The sequence below is a fragment of the Heteronotia binoei genome, chromosome 1 (genome assembly GCF_032191835.1).
Source record: "Heteronotia binoei isolate CCM8104 ecotype False Entrance Well chromosome 1, APGP_CSIRO_Hbin_v1, whole genome shotgun sequence".
Taxonomy (NCBI): Eukaryota; Metazoa; Chordata; class Lepidosauria; order Squamata; family Gekkonidae; genus Heteronotia; species Heteronotia binoei.
Window position 1 is genome coordinate 37952910 of NC_083223.1, and position 11155 is coordinate 37964064.

An 11155-nucleotide genomic window follows, 5' to 3' on the forward strand; every position below is an offset into this window, starting at 1 on the left:
GTAAGTATACTAGCAGTCCATAAAGCATTTGTACTTCTCTACCATATGGTGAGCCTAGGAACTAAGCCTCTGTTAACAGGTTGAGGTATAGGTATGCCAGACCCCCTGGTGGGGATGGAGGCCTCCCACTTTCAGCCCTTACCTCTCAACTGCTGGCCAGCAGAGAAGAATTCCTCCCCCCCCCCCCCAAAAAAAAACCCTGAAGGAATGCTGGAAATTAATGTGACATTTCTATGTGACCCAGAAGTGATGTAGCCACGTCAGGGAGAAATGTTCTGGTTTTTGATCAAAACTCTATGGTAGAAGCTACCACAGCATGCAGCATTCAAAGGTACTGGCAACTGGCTCTTCTGGGCCATGTAGGCACTTCACATTAATTTCCAGTGTTCCTCCCTGTAAATGTACGCTCCATCCCCTGCCAGCTGTTCCAAGGGACCTGGCAACCCTATTGAGGTACCAAGGGGTATGTGCTGTTGTTGCCATGCTGAGACACTCAGTCTCCAGCCTGTTATTTGAGAACAGTTAAACCTCAATGGTTCTAGCTCAGCTTAACTTGAAAACGGTAACCCCATGTCTACAAGAAACTGTGCTTGGAATTCTGCAACTGAATTTGTGTTTGCCTCTTTTGCAGCAAATGTCATGTACTTGGCAAGTCAAGAGATGAGGACAGTTGTGAAGAGAGACAGCAGTACCATAAGACAGCACTTAAATAAGGTAATCCTTTACTCTTTGCATTGTTTTCGTTAGCTAGAAGTTGCTGACAGTTGTTGTTTGTGCCTTTCAAAGAGCTTTGCTTTTTCAAAGCCTAGAAAATGTCTGTATTGATCACTATAATGCCAAAGAATCTGGGCCACCATGAAAAGTCCCTGCTCCTACTCCTCACTGTGCTCACCCCCCTCGTAGCATTTGAGCATGGTATGTCTAGAAGATCTTAAAAGGCAGAAGAGCAAGTCTTCCAGAAATGCATGACCAAAGGGCTTTATTGATTAAAATCCAGCACTTTGATTTGGTCTTGAAAGCTGATACACAGATGCTGTAACTAATTAAAACAGCTTGAATATTTTCATATTGACATTTTTGTACAAACTGAACATTCTAGTCCAGGTCTAGTCCGACCTGTATAGCCTAATCTCATCAGATCTCAGAAACTAAGGCTTGGCCCTGGCTAGTATTTGGATGGGCGACCTCCAAGGAATACAGGGGAGTGACACAGAGACAGGTAATGCCAATCCACCTCTGAAACGTCCTTGCCTTAAAAACAAATCTAATTTGCCACCTAGTGCTGAATAAGACTAAAAGACCTAGAACTTCCAGCTGTCAGACAATCCTAGGATCTCCTGACTATACTATGTACACTTCCAGACAATAGTTAATTAATCCTAGTCTGTCCTCCAGGGCTGCCCCCATGCATTGTTCATTTATTTCACTTAGACACCAGCTTCTCTCACGAGGGGGGATCAAAAGTGGTCTATGACATCCTCCATTTTATCTTTGCAGCAACTCTAAAGTAAATTAGGTGGAGAGAGCCCAATGGACCCAAAGTCACCAAGCAAACTTCCTTGGATGAGTTTGGATTTGAATCTGGATCTCCCAGATTCTTGTCTACCACTGTCAGCACCATAACTGGTTCTCATTGCTTGATTTAACTAGTATCTGAGGCATGTGTCTGCCCTTCAGCACTCCCCTAATATGTCACAATCCCTGACCTGGAGGGCCCAGCCCGGGTAGCCTGATCTTTTCAGATTTCAGAAAGTAAGAAGGATCAATCCTGGTTAGTAATTGGATGAGAGACCACCAAGGAATGCCAGGGTTGCTGTGCAGAGGCAGGCAATGGCAAACCACCTCTGTTAGTCTCTTGCCTCAACAACCCTAAAGCTCCTGTGATTTGACCGCACTTTATTCACACAGTATATCACAATGAAGCACTAATAGGAAAACCTTTTATTCAGTCAGATAACATCTGTTTGTCCATCTATCTGTCTGTCTATCTGGTACTTCTTTATCCTGTCCTCTTCCTCCAAGGTGCTCAGGGCAAAGTACGTGGTTCTCCCTTCCCTGTTTCATCTTCATGGCAGCCTCATGAGGTGTGTTAGACAGAGCTTGTGACTTGTCTAAGTTCCCCCAGCAAGTTTCATGGCAGTGTGGGAATGTTAAGCTGGGCCTCCCAGATCCCACTCAGACATGCCAACTGCCCTACTCTACCCTGCACCATTCAGTTTTCTCTTTGATCTGTTCTATGGCTTTAAACTGCTGAAATCAAAACTTAGGCTACAGAACGTTACTCTGGCTATGCATCAATCCTTTCTTCTGTTAACATGTAAGAACACTGGCTGTTGACCTGAAGTATTCAGCATAACAACGGCTCAACGATTGTCTTGTGGACCTACTGTTTTTTCAGACCATCGCTGTGTGACGTCTGCCCCCATTGACTTCACTGTACTTGTGATAGTTGTAAAACTCTTTTACTTCCCTTGCTAAATTAAGGGTTATGGCAAGCCCCAAGTGTCTTGCAGGTGCTTTCGGCTATTTCCGTCTGTTTTTCTTCACGACGTCAATCCAAGCAGTGCTTTGGCACCTAGGAACCTTCTTTGAAAACTTGTGTTTTATTGGTTCCTCTGTGTCATTGCAATTTTGAAGGGGCAAGCTGTACCCAGGAAAATAAAAAGTTGAGGCAAAGTTAGCAAAAAGCTGGCAAGTGGAGGGTAAAGCAAAGGCAAGTGTGAAATTAAATACCTTCCGTCTCTCCCATCACTGCCACCACCCAATTCTTCCTTCTAATAATTTCTGTGAATGTGAAAATTAGGGGAGAAATGTGAGTTGGCATGAGAAGTTATACCTGAAGCATCTTGACAGTAAAAGGAGGTTTGACTAATAAAGGGCTGGAGGTTTACGAGAACAGGAACTGTAGTCCAAGTTACTCTAGAGCTGGCAGGTTGTTGCTTTGAAAAATGTATGCTGTTTAGTAGTCAGCGTGATCATAAGTGCAAAGCCAATCTTAACACCTGACAATGCCAGCTGCTGTGGAAGAAAGTTATTTCTGGACTCCCATTTGCATGTTGTGTGCTGAAAGAGGTGAGAGAAAAGACACTAAATTATTCCTGTCTTTCCAAGCCCATAATTAGTCTGAGTTGGGGAGCAAGAGGCAATATAGTTATTTTCAAAATTGGGGCAGGGGTCCCAGGTACAGCAGTGCACATGGGTCAGGGGGACGAGACATTTCAATGGGTTTAAAGTCATTAGTCATTCAGTGGCTGTAACAATGAAGATTAGCTAAAGTAAAGTAGATGCCAGGCAACCCTCACTGGAGATGGGCATTCCATAAGTGAGGTGCCACCACAGAAAATGCCCTTTCTCTAGTTGCCACCTGCCTCATCTTTGAAGGCAGGGGCACAGAACACAGGCTGGTAGGCTAGGTAGTCTGGGAGGAGATGGGCCTTCAGGTACCCTGGCCCCAAGCCATGTAGGGCCTTAAAGGTAAGAACCTGCACTTTGAATTGTGCCTGGAAAGAGATGGGTAGCCAGTGTAGATCTTTTAACACGAGTGATACAATTCCTACATTCAGCCGCTAACATAAGGCTGCCAGCTCTGGGTTGGGAAATACCTGGAGATTTGGGGTGTGGAGTCTAGGGTTCCCAATCCTTCATTGGGGGTGGGGGAGCCCCTGCTTCGGAGGGTTCATGCCTACTGCCAGCCAGATTGCCAGTGCAGGTGAGGGAATCCCAGCCCCAACTGTTATTTTCAAGCAACTTCCAGTAAAACTGGAATTGCTGCCCCTGATGTAATGATGTCATCCACAAGTGATCCATCATGTTGGGGACATCAGGGGTGACACTGGTTTTTAGACAAAAATGCTGTGGTTTGAGGACAAATTTGCCATAGAGCAAATGGGAAGAGCCAGCACCTTTGACTCGACATGTTTGTGAACTGAATGTGAATAGATGAAGATTTGCATAACCCCAACAAGAATATCTGACGAAGCCTCCGTGTGAAACGGCCAGCTCCAGCTTGCAGCCCCGTGATCAGTTTATGGAATTGGGATTCAACTTCAGTGCCACTGACAGTCTCGGAAGAATGGCACTGGTGTTTGCCTCTAAATTTATGAAATGATTGCATTGGAGACAATTGTATTATGAACTGCTGATTCTGTCGTCTTCCAGGAGTTTATTGGGTCAAAGTACAAATTGTATGAACAAATGTATTGTATTATTTTTAAAGTTTATATTGCACTTGTTTGCATCATTCAAAGCAGCCATTTTCTCCAGGTGAACTTAATCTCTGTCGCCTGGAGATTAGTTAATAGCCACCACCTGGAGTTTAGCAACGCTACTCTAACAGTATCACATTATGAACTCACTGAAGTTTCCAAACTGTTACCAAAGGCAATCTCAGGGAGAGCACATTCCAGTAACCTAACTTGGATATGATCAGAGCATGGATTGCTATTGCCAGATCGTATTTTTCATGGATTTTCTGACACAGATCTAACAACGTTCTGATACTAGTCCTGATATTAAAAAGAAAGCTTCTTCAGCATACTAATGCCATTAGGAAGGAAGGAAGGAAGGAAGGAAGGAAGGAAGGAAGGAAGGAAGGAAGGAAGGAAGGAAGGAAGGAAGGAAGGAAGGAAGGAAGGAAGGAAGGAGGGAGGGGAGGGACCACCACCCCAGCCACCCACCACCATCCCAGGAGAGGCCAGGCCTAGGCTTCCCCAGGCCACCTGGGACTGGGGAAGGCCTGGCATGGCCCAGGCACCCTCTGGTCACACACATGCACACCACAAGGAGCAGCCACTGGCCGCCACCCTGGGAGAGGCTGGGCTGGGCCTAGGCTTCCCCAGGCCACCCAGGGCTGGGGAAGGTCTGGCGCAGCCTGGGCACTCTCCAGTTGCTTCCCCCAGCCCTGCAGGAAGGAGCAGCCACCCACCACCACCCTGGGAGAGCCTGGGCTGGGCCAGGCAGAGGCTGAGGGGAAGGTGGAGCTAGGTGGGGAGGATGCAGGGGGACTGGAGAGTTTCCAGAGTGGTGCTCCAGACCTCTGCAGCCCAAAATGAGGCCTGGCTGTAGCAAACAGACCAGCTGGAGATGATAAAAGGCACAAGGAGACCTGAGCCTCCAGCCATAGGCCAGGATCTAGTAGCACCCCCAGCCTTATATTTCATCCAGTCAGCCAGGTATTCCTGAAAGGCCTAAAAGCATGGCATAGAAGCTAAAGCCTTCTCCCAGCACTAGTATTTAGAGCATTACTGCCTCTGATCATAGGCGCTCCATTTAGTCACCATGGCCAATAACCATTGATGAGCCTGTCCTTCATGAATTTGCTTCATCCCCTTTTCAAGTCAACTACAACTCATGGTGGGGAATTCCACAAGTGACTTACTCATTGAGTGGAGAAGTATTTCCTAAAACTTATACTAGATGGCTTAATACCCTTTAGGTAAAACAATAAAAGTTTAACAAAACAAAAAGTTTAATAACAGTAAAAAAGATTAAAGAGGGGGGAGGGACATAAAGGTGGAGGAGAAGCAAAGTCTGTAAACATAGCTAGTTATACAGTTGTCCAGAAAATAACATGCAAAACAGATACATATAAAAATTGTAAAAGGGGAATCCCACCAGGGACACCAGCCTGCAGGTGCAACCTGGTGATGCCCCAGAATTACAGACTACAGAGATCAGTCCCCCTGGAGAAAATGGATGCTTTGGAGGGTGGACTTCATGGCATTGTATCCCACTGACATCCCTGTCCTCCCCAGGCTCCATCGCCAGCATTTCCTGACCTAGATCTGGCAACCTTACCCTCATCACCCATCAGCAGCCAGGGAGGACCTGGCGACCTTACTGCCAACACAGTTACTATCATGGATGCTAACATAAGAATAGCAGTTAACAGGGTCTCCCATCAACATCTCCATGGTTGGGGGCAACTGGGGAAAAGAAAATAGTGGGGGGAGTTGTGCCTGAAAGCTTGTAAATTGGCACCAGCAGAACATTTATGAGAAGAGAGATCCAACGTCTTGGCACTGCTACCAGTGGAGCTCACAGAGCAGAGCTTCCAGTGAAGACAGTCTTAACTGTACTCAATAGGTTCAGTATTCTGTCAGTTATCATCCTGGTGGATATAGCAGGTAAGCATTCCTGTTCTGTAGCACCTTAAGACTAACAAAATTTGTCCTAGGGTATGAAATACCTGAAGAAGTGAACAGTGACTCACAAAAACTCACCCTGCCACAAATTTTGTCATTCTTGTTCTGAATGACAGGTATGGGTGGGGCTGCATGCATGCCTCCTGGTTGTTGTTGTTTTCCTGGAGAACAATACAACCACCTTTTTGCAAAGTATTTGAAGAAACTTTAGAGGTAATCTCAGATGAAACAGAATTAGCAACTGTTTGGGGGGAAATGATGAAAACCTGGTCCATGCGCCAGAGCCACTAAGCACAGTTAAAGCCATCTGTGGATCGTGGCCCAAAGCCTTTTATGAAGATGAGTCTGTTTTGTAATGCAGAATTCAAGTCAAAATGACTTTGAAGTGTTTTTTCACTGACAAATTAACGACTGTGTTCTTTTTAGGCAAGGGCTCATTTTGTTATACCAAGTTGAAGAAAATTGTAAACTGAAGCAGCCAAAACCAATTTTGAACTGGTTTTATTGAAACAGCTGGTCTGGTGTTGCCTAGTTTTCATGACCCAGTGTCCAAAGCTGTCCATAGCAGTTTAATAGTTATTGCCCTTGAAAGGATCATAATCTGGAAAGTAGTAGTATGGAGGACACCACAGATGCAGACTCTTTGCCCATAGCCAGAGTAAATTATTTTCCTCCAGTTGTGGAAAATCTTCCAAATACTCTATATGGTCTAAAATCCTCTCTACAGCCAGGAACACCTCTTGTTTTGGCAGGTACCATGTACTTTTTGGACTGCACTGCGGAAGTTCAGAGTGGAAGTTAGGAAAGTTGCACATGGGTATTTTGCTGCACGTAGCATTGGAAGTGTGCTCATGGTACATGTAGTGGGACCCCAAATTACTCCATTTTATGTTCAAATTGAACAAATCTGTGATATACACAAGATATGAAAACTAGAGTATGCAAATCATGCATCACAGAAATTAAATTCATAGAAAGTGAAAGATTAAGGATGACCATTTGTGTGTTACCTTTGGACACTAAAATATGCATGAGCACTGGAAAATACAAGGAAAAAATGTGTGCAATATTGTAGATCAATTTCATGAGTGAGAGAATATACTTTGATATATGATCAGATATCCATGAACTGTTAATCTAATATTATGGCCAAATTTAACACAAGATTTGGCCTAAACCTCTCTTAATGAATTGAGAATTCCACAAACTTTAGAAGGCTTACATCCTCCTAAATCAGCAGATATAGAAAAAAGAGTATGTATAGGGACAAATGTAAGAAACAACTGAGAGAGGTGCACATGTCTCAGATCAGAAGTGCTACCCTAATTATATCAAATAATTAGCTTTCCTAGTTTGAAAAACGCTGTGCCATATTAATTCACTTTCATTTGTTAGGGTTGTTTCCATTTAGTTGGCAGTGATAAATGGGAAGGAACACCAACAAAATTTGAGTGCCCAACATAGCAAGTCCATTTATTCCTTAATGGTTTCCTAAAATCTGTACCTAAGAGCAGCTTTCTCTTCCTTCCTAATGGTAAAGTCATCCCTGCTCTTGATGGTCAGCTGACAGCAAGGTATGGTGACTTGGTGAAGGCATTTAAGCTATTTAGGCATTTGGTGTGATGTCTTTCAAACATAGCACAGAGAAATATCCCCTTGTTTTCAAGCACCAATAATCTATGCCAGTGTAACAGAAATAGAATCCCATCAAAGATGGCTGCTGATGCCTCACTGTACCTCTTGAAATGCAGCTGCTGGAGGAAAAGGGGCCCCCAGAAACAGCATGGGAGGTCGCTGGAAGTGAACAGTGGGAAGGGGTAGGGCTGCCAGATCTAGGTTGGGAAGCTCCTGGAGATTTGTGGATGGAGCCCGGGGGAGGACAAGGACCTCAGTGGGGTACAGTGCCACAGAGTCTGCCCTCTGATGCATCCAGTTTCTCCAGGGGAAATGATCTCTGTAGCCTGGAGATGAGCTGTAATTCTGTGGGATTCTCAGGTCCCATTGAGAGGCTGGCATCCCTAGGAAGGAGGGATCAGTGAAAATCACATACCCCTCTCATTCACTGAAAACCCCTCTGCTGGCTCCAAGTCTTCATATTCACATGGTCCAAACAGTTAATTTTATTCCTTCTGTACTCAATGACATTACCACTAAGACCACAACATTTTCCAAAACTAATTACAGAATCTTGGTTGATGTGCCCAATGAAGAACTGGTGTTTCCTACACTGTGCATTACCAACTTTTCTTCAAAGGTGTGGCAAGAAAATCCAAGGCTGTATTATACCTAGAAAACAGTATTTGAATGACATTGGCAACTATTGAATTTAATTGTATTCATCAATATGTTGATTCAACTTTTCCATAGAAACAAACAAATCATTCTCCCAGCAGATTAAGACAAACACAAATATAACACCAACTGATCTCCATATGGCAAAGGCATTTTGTGAAAGAATTATGATATATCAAGGGGGGGGGGGGTTGGTTGATACTAGCACTTCAACTCACATCCAACTGGTAATGCCAAAGTACAACATATGTAAAGTCCAAAATTCAAAGCAGAATTTCCAAAACCAGCAGATTGTTTCTTTTTATTACTTTATTGGGAAGAAGAAGAGGAAATTCTGCAATTAAAGAACAGCTGAGGCAATTTTTAATGTACCTTTACTAAAAAGGTGGGGGGCGGGAAAGGTGGTTCCTTGGCTGAAGCTTTGGAAACTAGATTACATCCATCATTTGATAGGATTGATTTGCCTCAGGAGTTTTGGAGAGAGTACAGCATGTTAAATAAAGCATGGACACTCTTACTGACTAGTATTGTGTCAGGTGCCAACCTTCAGTTGATTGTCATGAGGTGCAACTGGGTCATTGCTCAATTTAAGATGGATCACATCAGCCACACAGTGCCACTGGCTTTTAGCAAGTTAAGTTGCTGTGTGTGTTTTTAACAGTAAGAAGAAAATGAACACAGAAGGGATATTTGAGAAGGAATGGGACTCGATGTCCAAGGTTGAAAGTGAAGTCAAAGTGTTTGACCTTTCTGAACAGAGAGCACCAGTACTTGGATGTTTATCATATGTTTAATCTATTGCCTTTTTTTAATTCATGAGTCTGTGGAAGCCATACACCCGGAAGAAGGAAATTTTTTGTCAGTACTTTTACACTTTCTTGAGCTGTCATGCCAGTACAGTCAACTGCAGGAAATCTTCATTATTTTCCTAGAAACTCTTTAAATGTAAACATCCTGTTGATAACAATCTCAGATTCTTCTAGTGTTTTTGCAGCAGCTGCCATAGTTGTGTGGTATCTGAATTCTCAGCTCACATCTTATGGAAGTTTCATTTGATAATGTGTTCAAGATTTTTTAAAGGCAAAAAATGCATGGGAATATCTGGGGAAACTAAGACTTCAATTACGGTAAACTATTTTTTTCTGTTGGCCAATTTTTATTGGGGAAATTGAATCATGAACATTTGTATAGATGAAATATATATACTTATGAATCATGCAGCATGAAGGAAATATGTATTCCCATGACTAGGTTTGAGTATTATAAACACTTAGTTCAAAGATTTGACTCTCTAACTTTGATTCTGTCAATAGATTCAGCAGTGACTGAGTTGAGGAAAGAATCCATGGGTGATGTTTGAACCAATTTTTCTTCTCATATAATTTCTCCGCTTTCATTTTAGCTGACTTTTTACTATGGAGCTACAGACCTGTGGTGCCCTGTGCAATACTATGAAGAGATGAAGACAGAGTTTCCAGATGGAGACATCCGATTGTGTGAAAAAGGAATCCGACATGCTTTTGTTCTTGAAGCCAGCAAGGATGTGGCTGCTATGCTTACTGAGTGGGTACAGGATGATCTAGCCAGACTGTAAACGGGGAAGCAATGGATAAAATGGACAATTGTGAGATGTTGCCTGTTTTGTGAACATGCAGATGTACTTGAGAAGGTTTGCTCCCCTAATTTTGTCTATTGCGTCATGACTTTTTTCCTGTTGAGGGCGTAGTATGACATTAGTGCTATCCCATTGACAGGGTTCTGTTCAATGCCTTCAGTGTGGATGTAAGTGCCTGTCATGGTAGCCCAGTGTCAATGGCTGCTATACTTAACAACAAAAGCCAGAGTTTCCCCCACAAAGCAGAGTAGGTTTTTATACCCCACTTTCCTCTACCTTAAGGAGACTCAAAGTGGCTTACAATCACATTCCCTTCTAGTACTGTCAGTTGTGGGGCCAGGGTCAGTTCCCATTGGTGGATGGTGTTATTGAAATGAGTTCATGCATGTATGTGGTTGCAGCATCAAGGAATTAGCTTTTTGAGTGAAACAGCCATGACTGATCAAGTTTCATAGACGGGGCTTCCAAATTCTCTCAAATGCAGTGCTTGAAAAGGAAGTCACTGAGTGCAAGGGGTTTTCAAGTTGAGTACATTACATGTATGTGTGAATCAGCCCCTAATATCAAAACGTCATAGAAAAACAGTGTTGCACTTACCTGTAACTGTTGTTCATCGACGTCTTCTGTGCATACACACATTGGGAGTGCCGCGAGGCAGGCCTGCTGCGGAGGTTGATTGACAAGCCTAGAATTCTTCCAGATAACTGGCGGTCTGCCGTTAACAGACTATGTCTGCACTACCCCCATTTAACGGACTTCCCCCAACGGCAGACCGCCCACATTCTCCCAGTTCCGCTTCCGCCGCCAAAAGTTCTTAACCTACTGTATCAATGAGAACTCACAGCGGGGATGGCGGGAGGGAATGTGTGTATGCACAGAAGACGTTGATGAACAGTTACAGGTAAGTGCAACACTGTTTTTCATCGTCCGTCTTGCTGTGCATCCCCACATTGGGACCCACTCTCGAGCTTCTCACCTTGATGGTGGTGGGGTGAGTCTCTTATTGAAATAGCGAATGAAGAACTGCTTTTCCCACATCCACATCTTGACGTTGCTGCAGATCTAATGCGTAGTGTCGTACAAATGTCTCTGCTGAGGACCAAGT

At 43.8% G+C, this 11155-nt stretch overlaps 1 protein-coding gene across 1 annotated transcript in view; it reads left to right on the forward strand.

Moving 5' to 3' along the window:
• The window catches only part of LDAH (lipid droplet associated hydrolase), a 136525-nt gene extending 126407 nt beyond the window's left edge, over nucleotides 1-10118 (forward strand). The window contains exons 6-7 of the mRNA XM_060233469.1: nucleotides 632-714; nucleotides 9838-10118. Coding sequence (XP_060089452.1) covers nucleotides 632-714; nucleotides 9838-10029 — 275 coding nt within the window. The 3' untranslated portion in view covers nucleotides 10030-10118. The remainder of the gene's footprint in view (nucleotides 1-631; nucleotides 715-9837) is intronic.
• Nucleotides 10119-11155: the final 1037 nt, after the last annotated feature.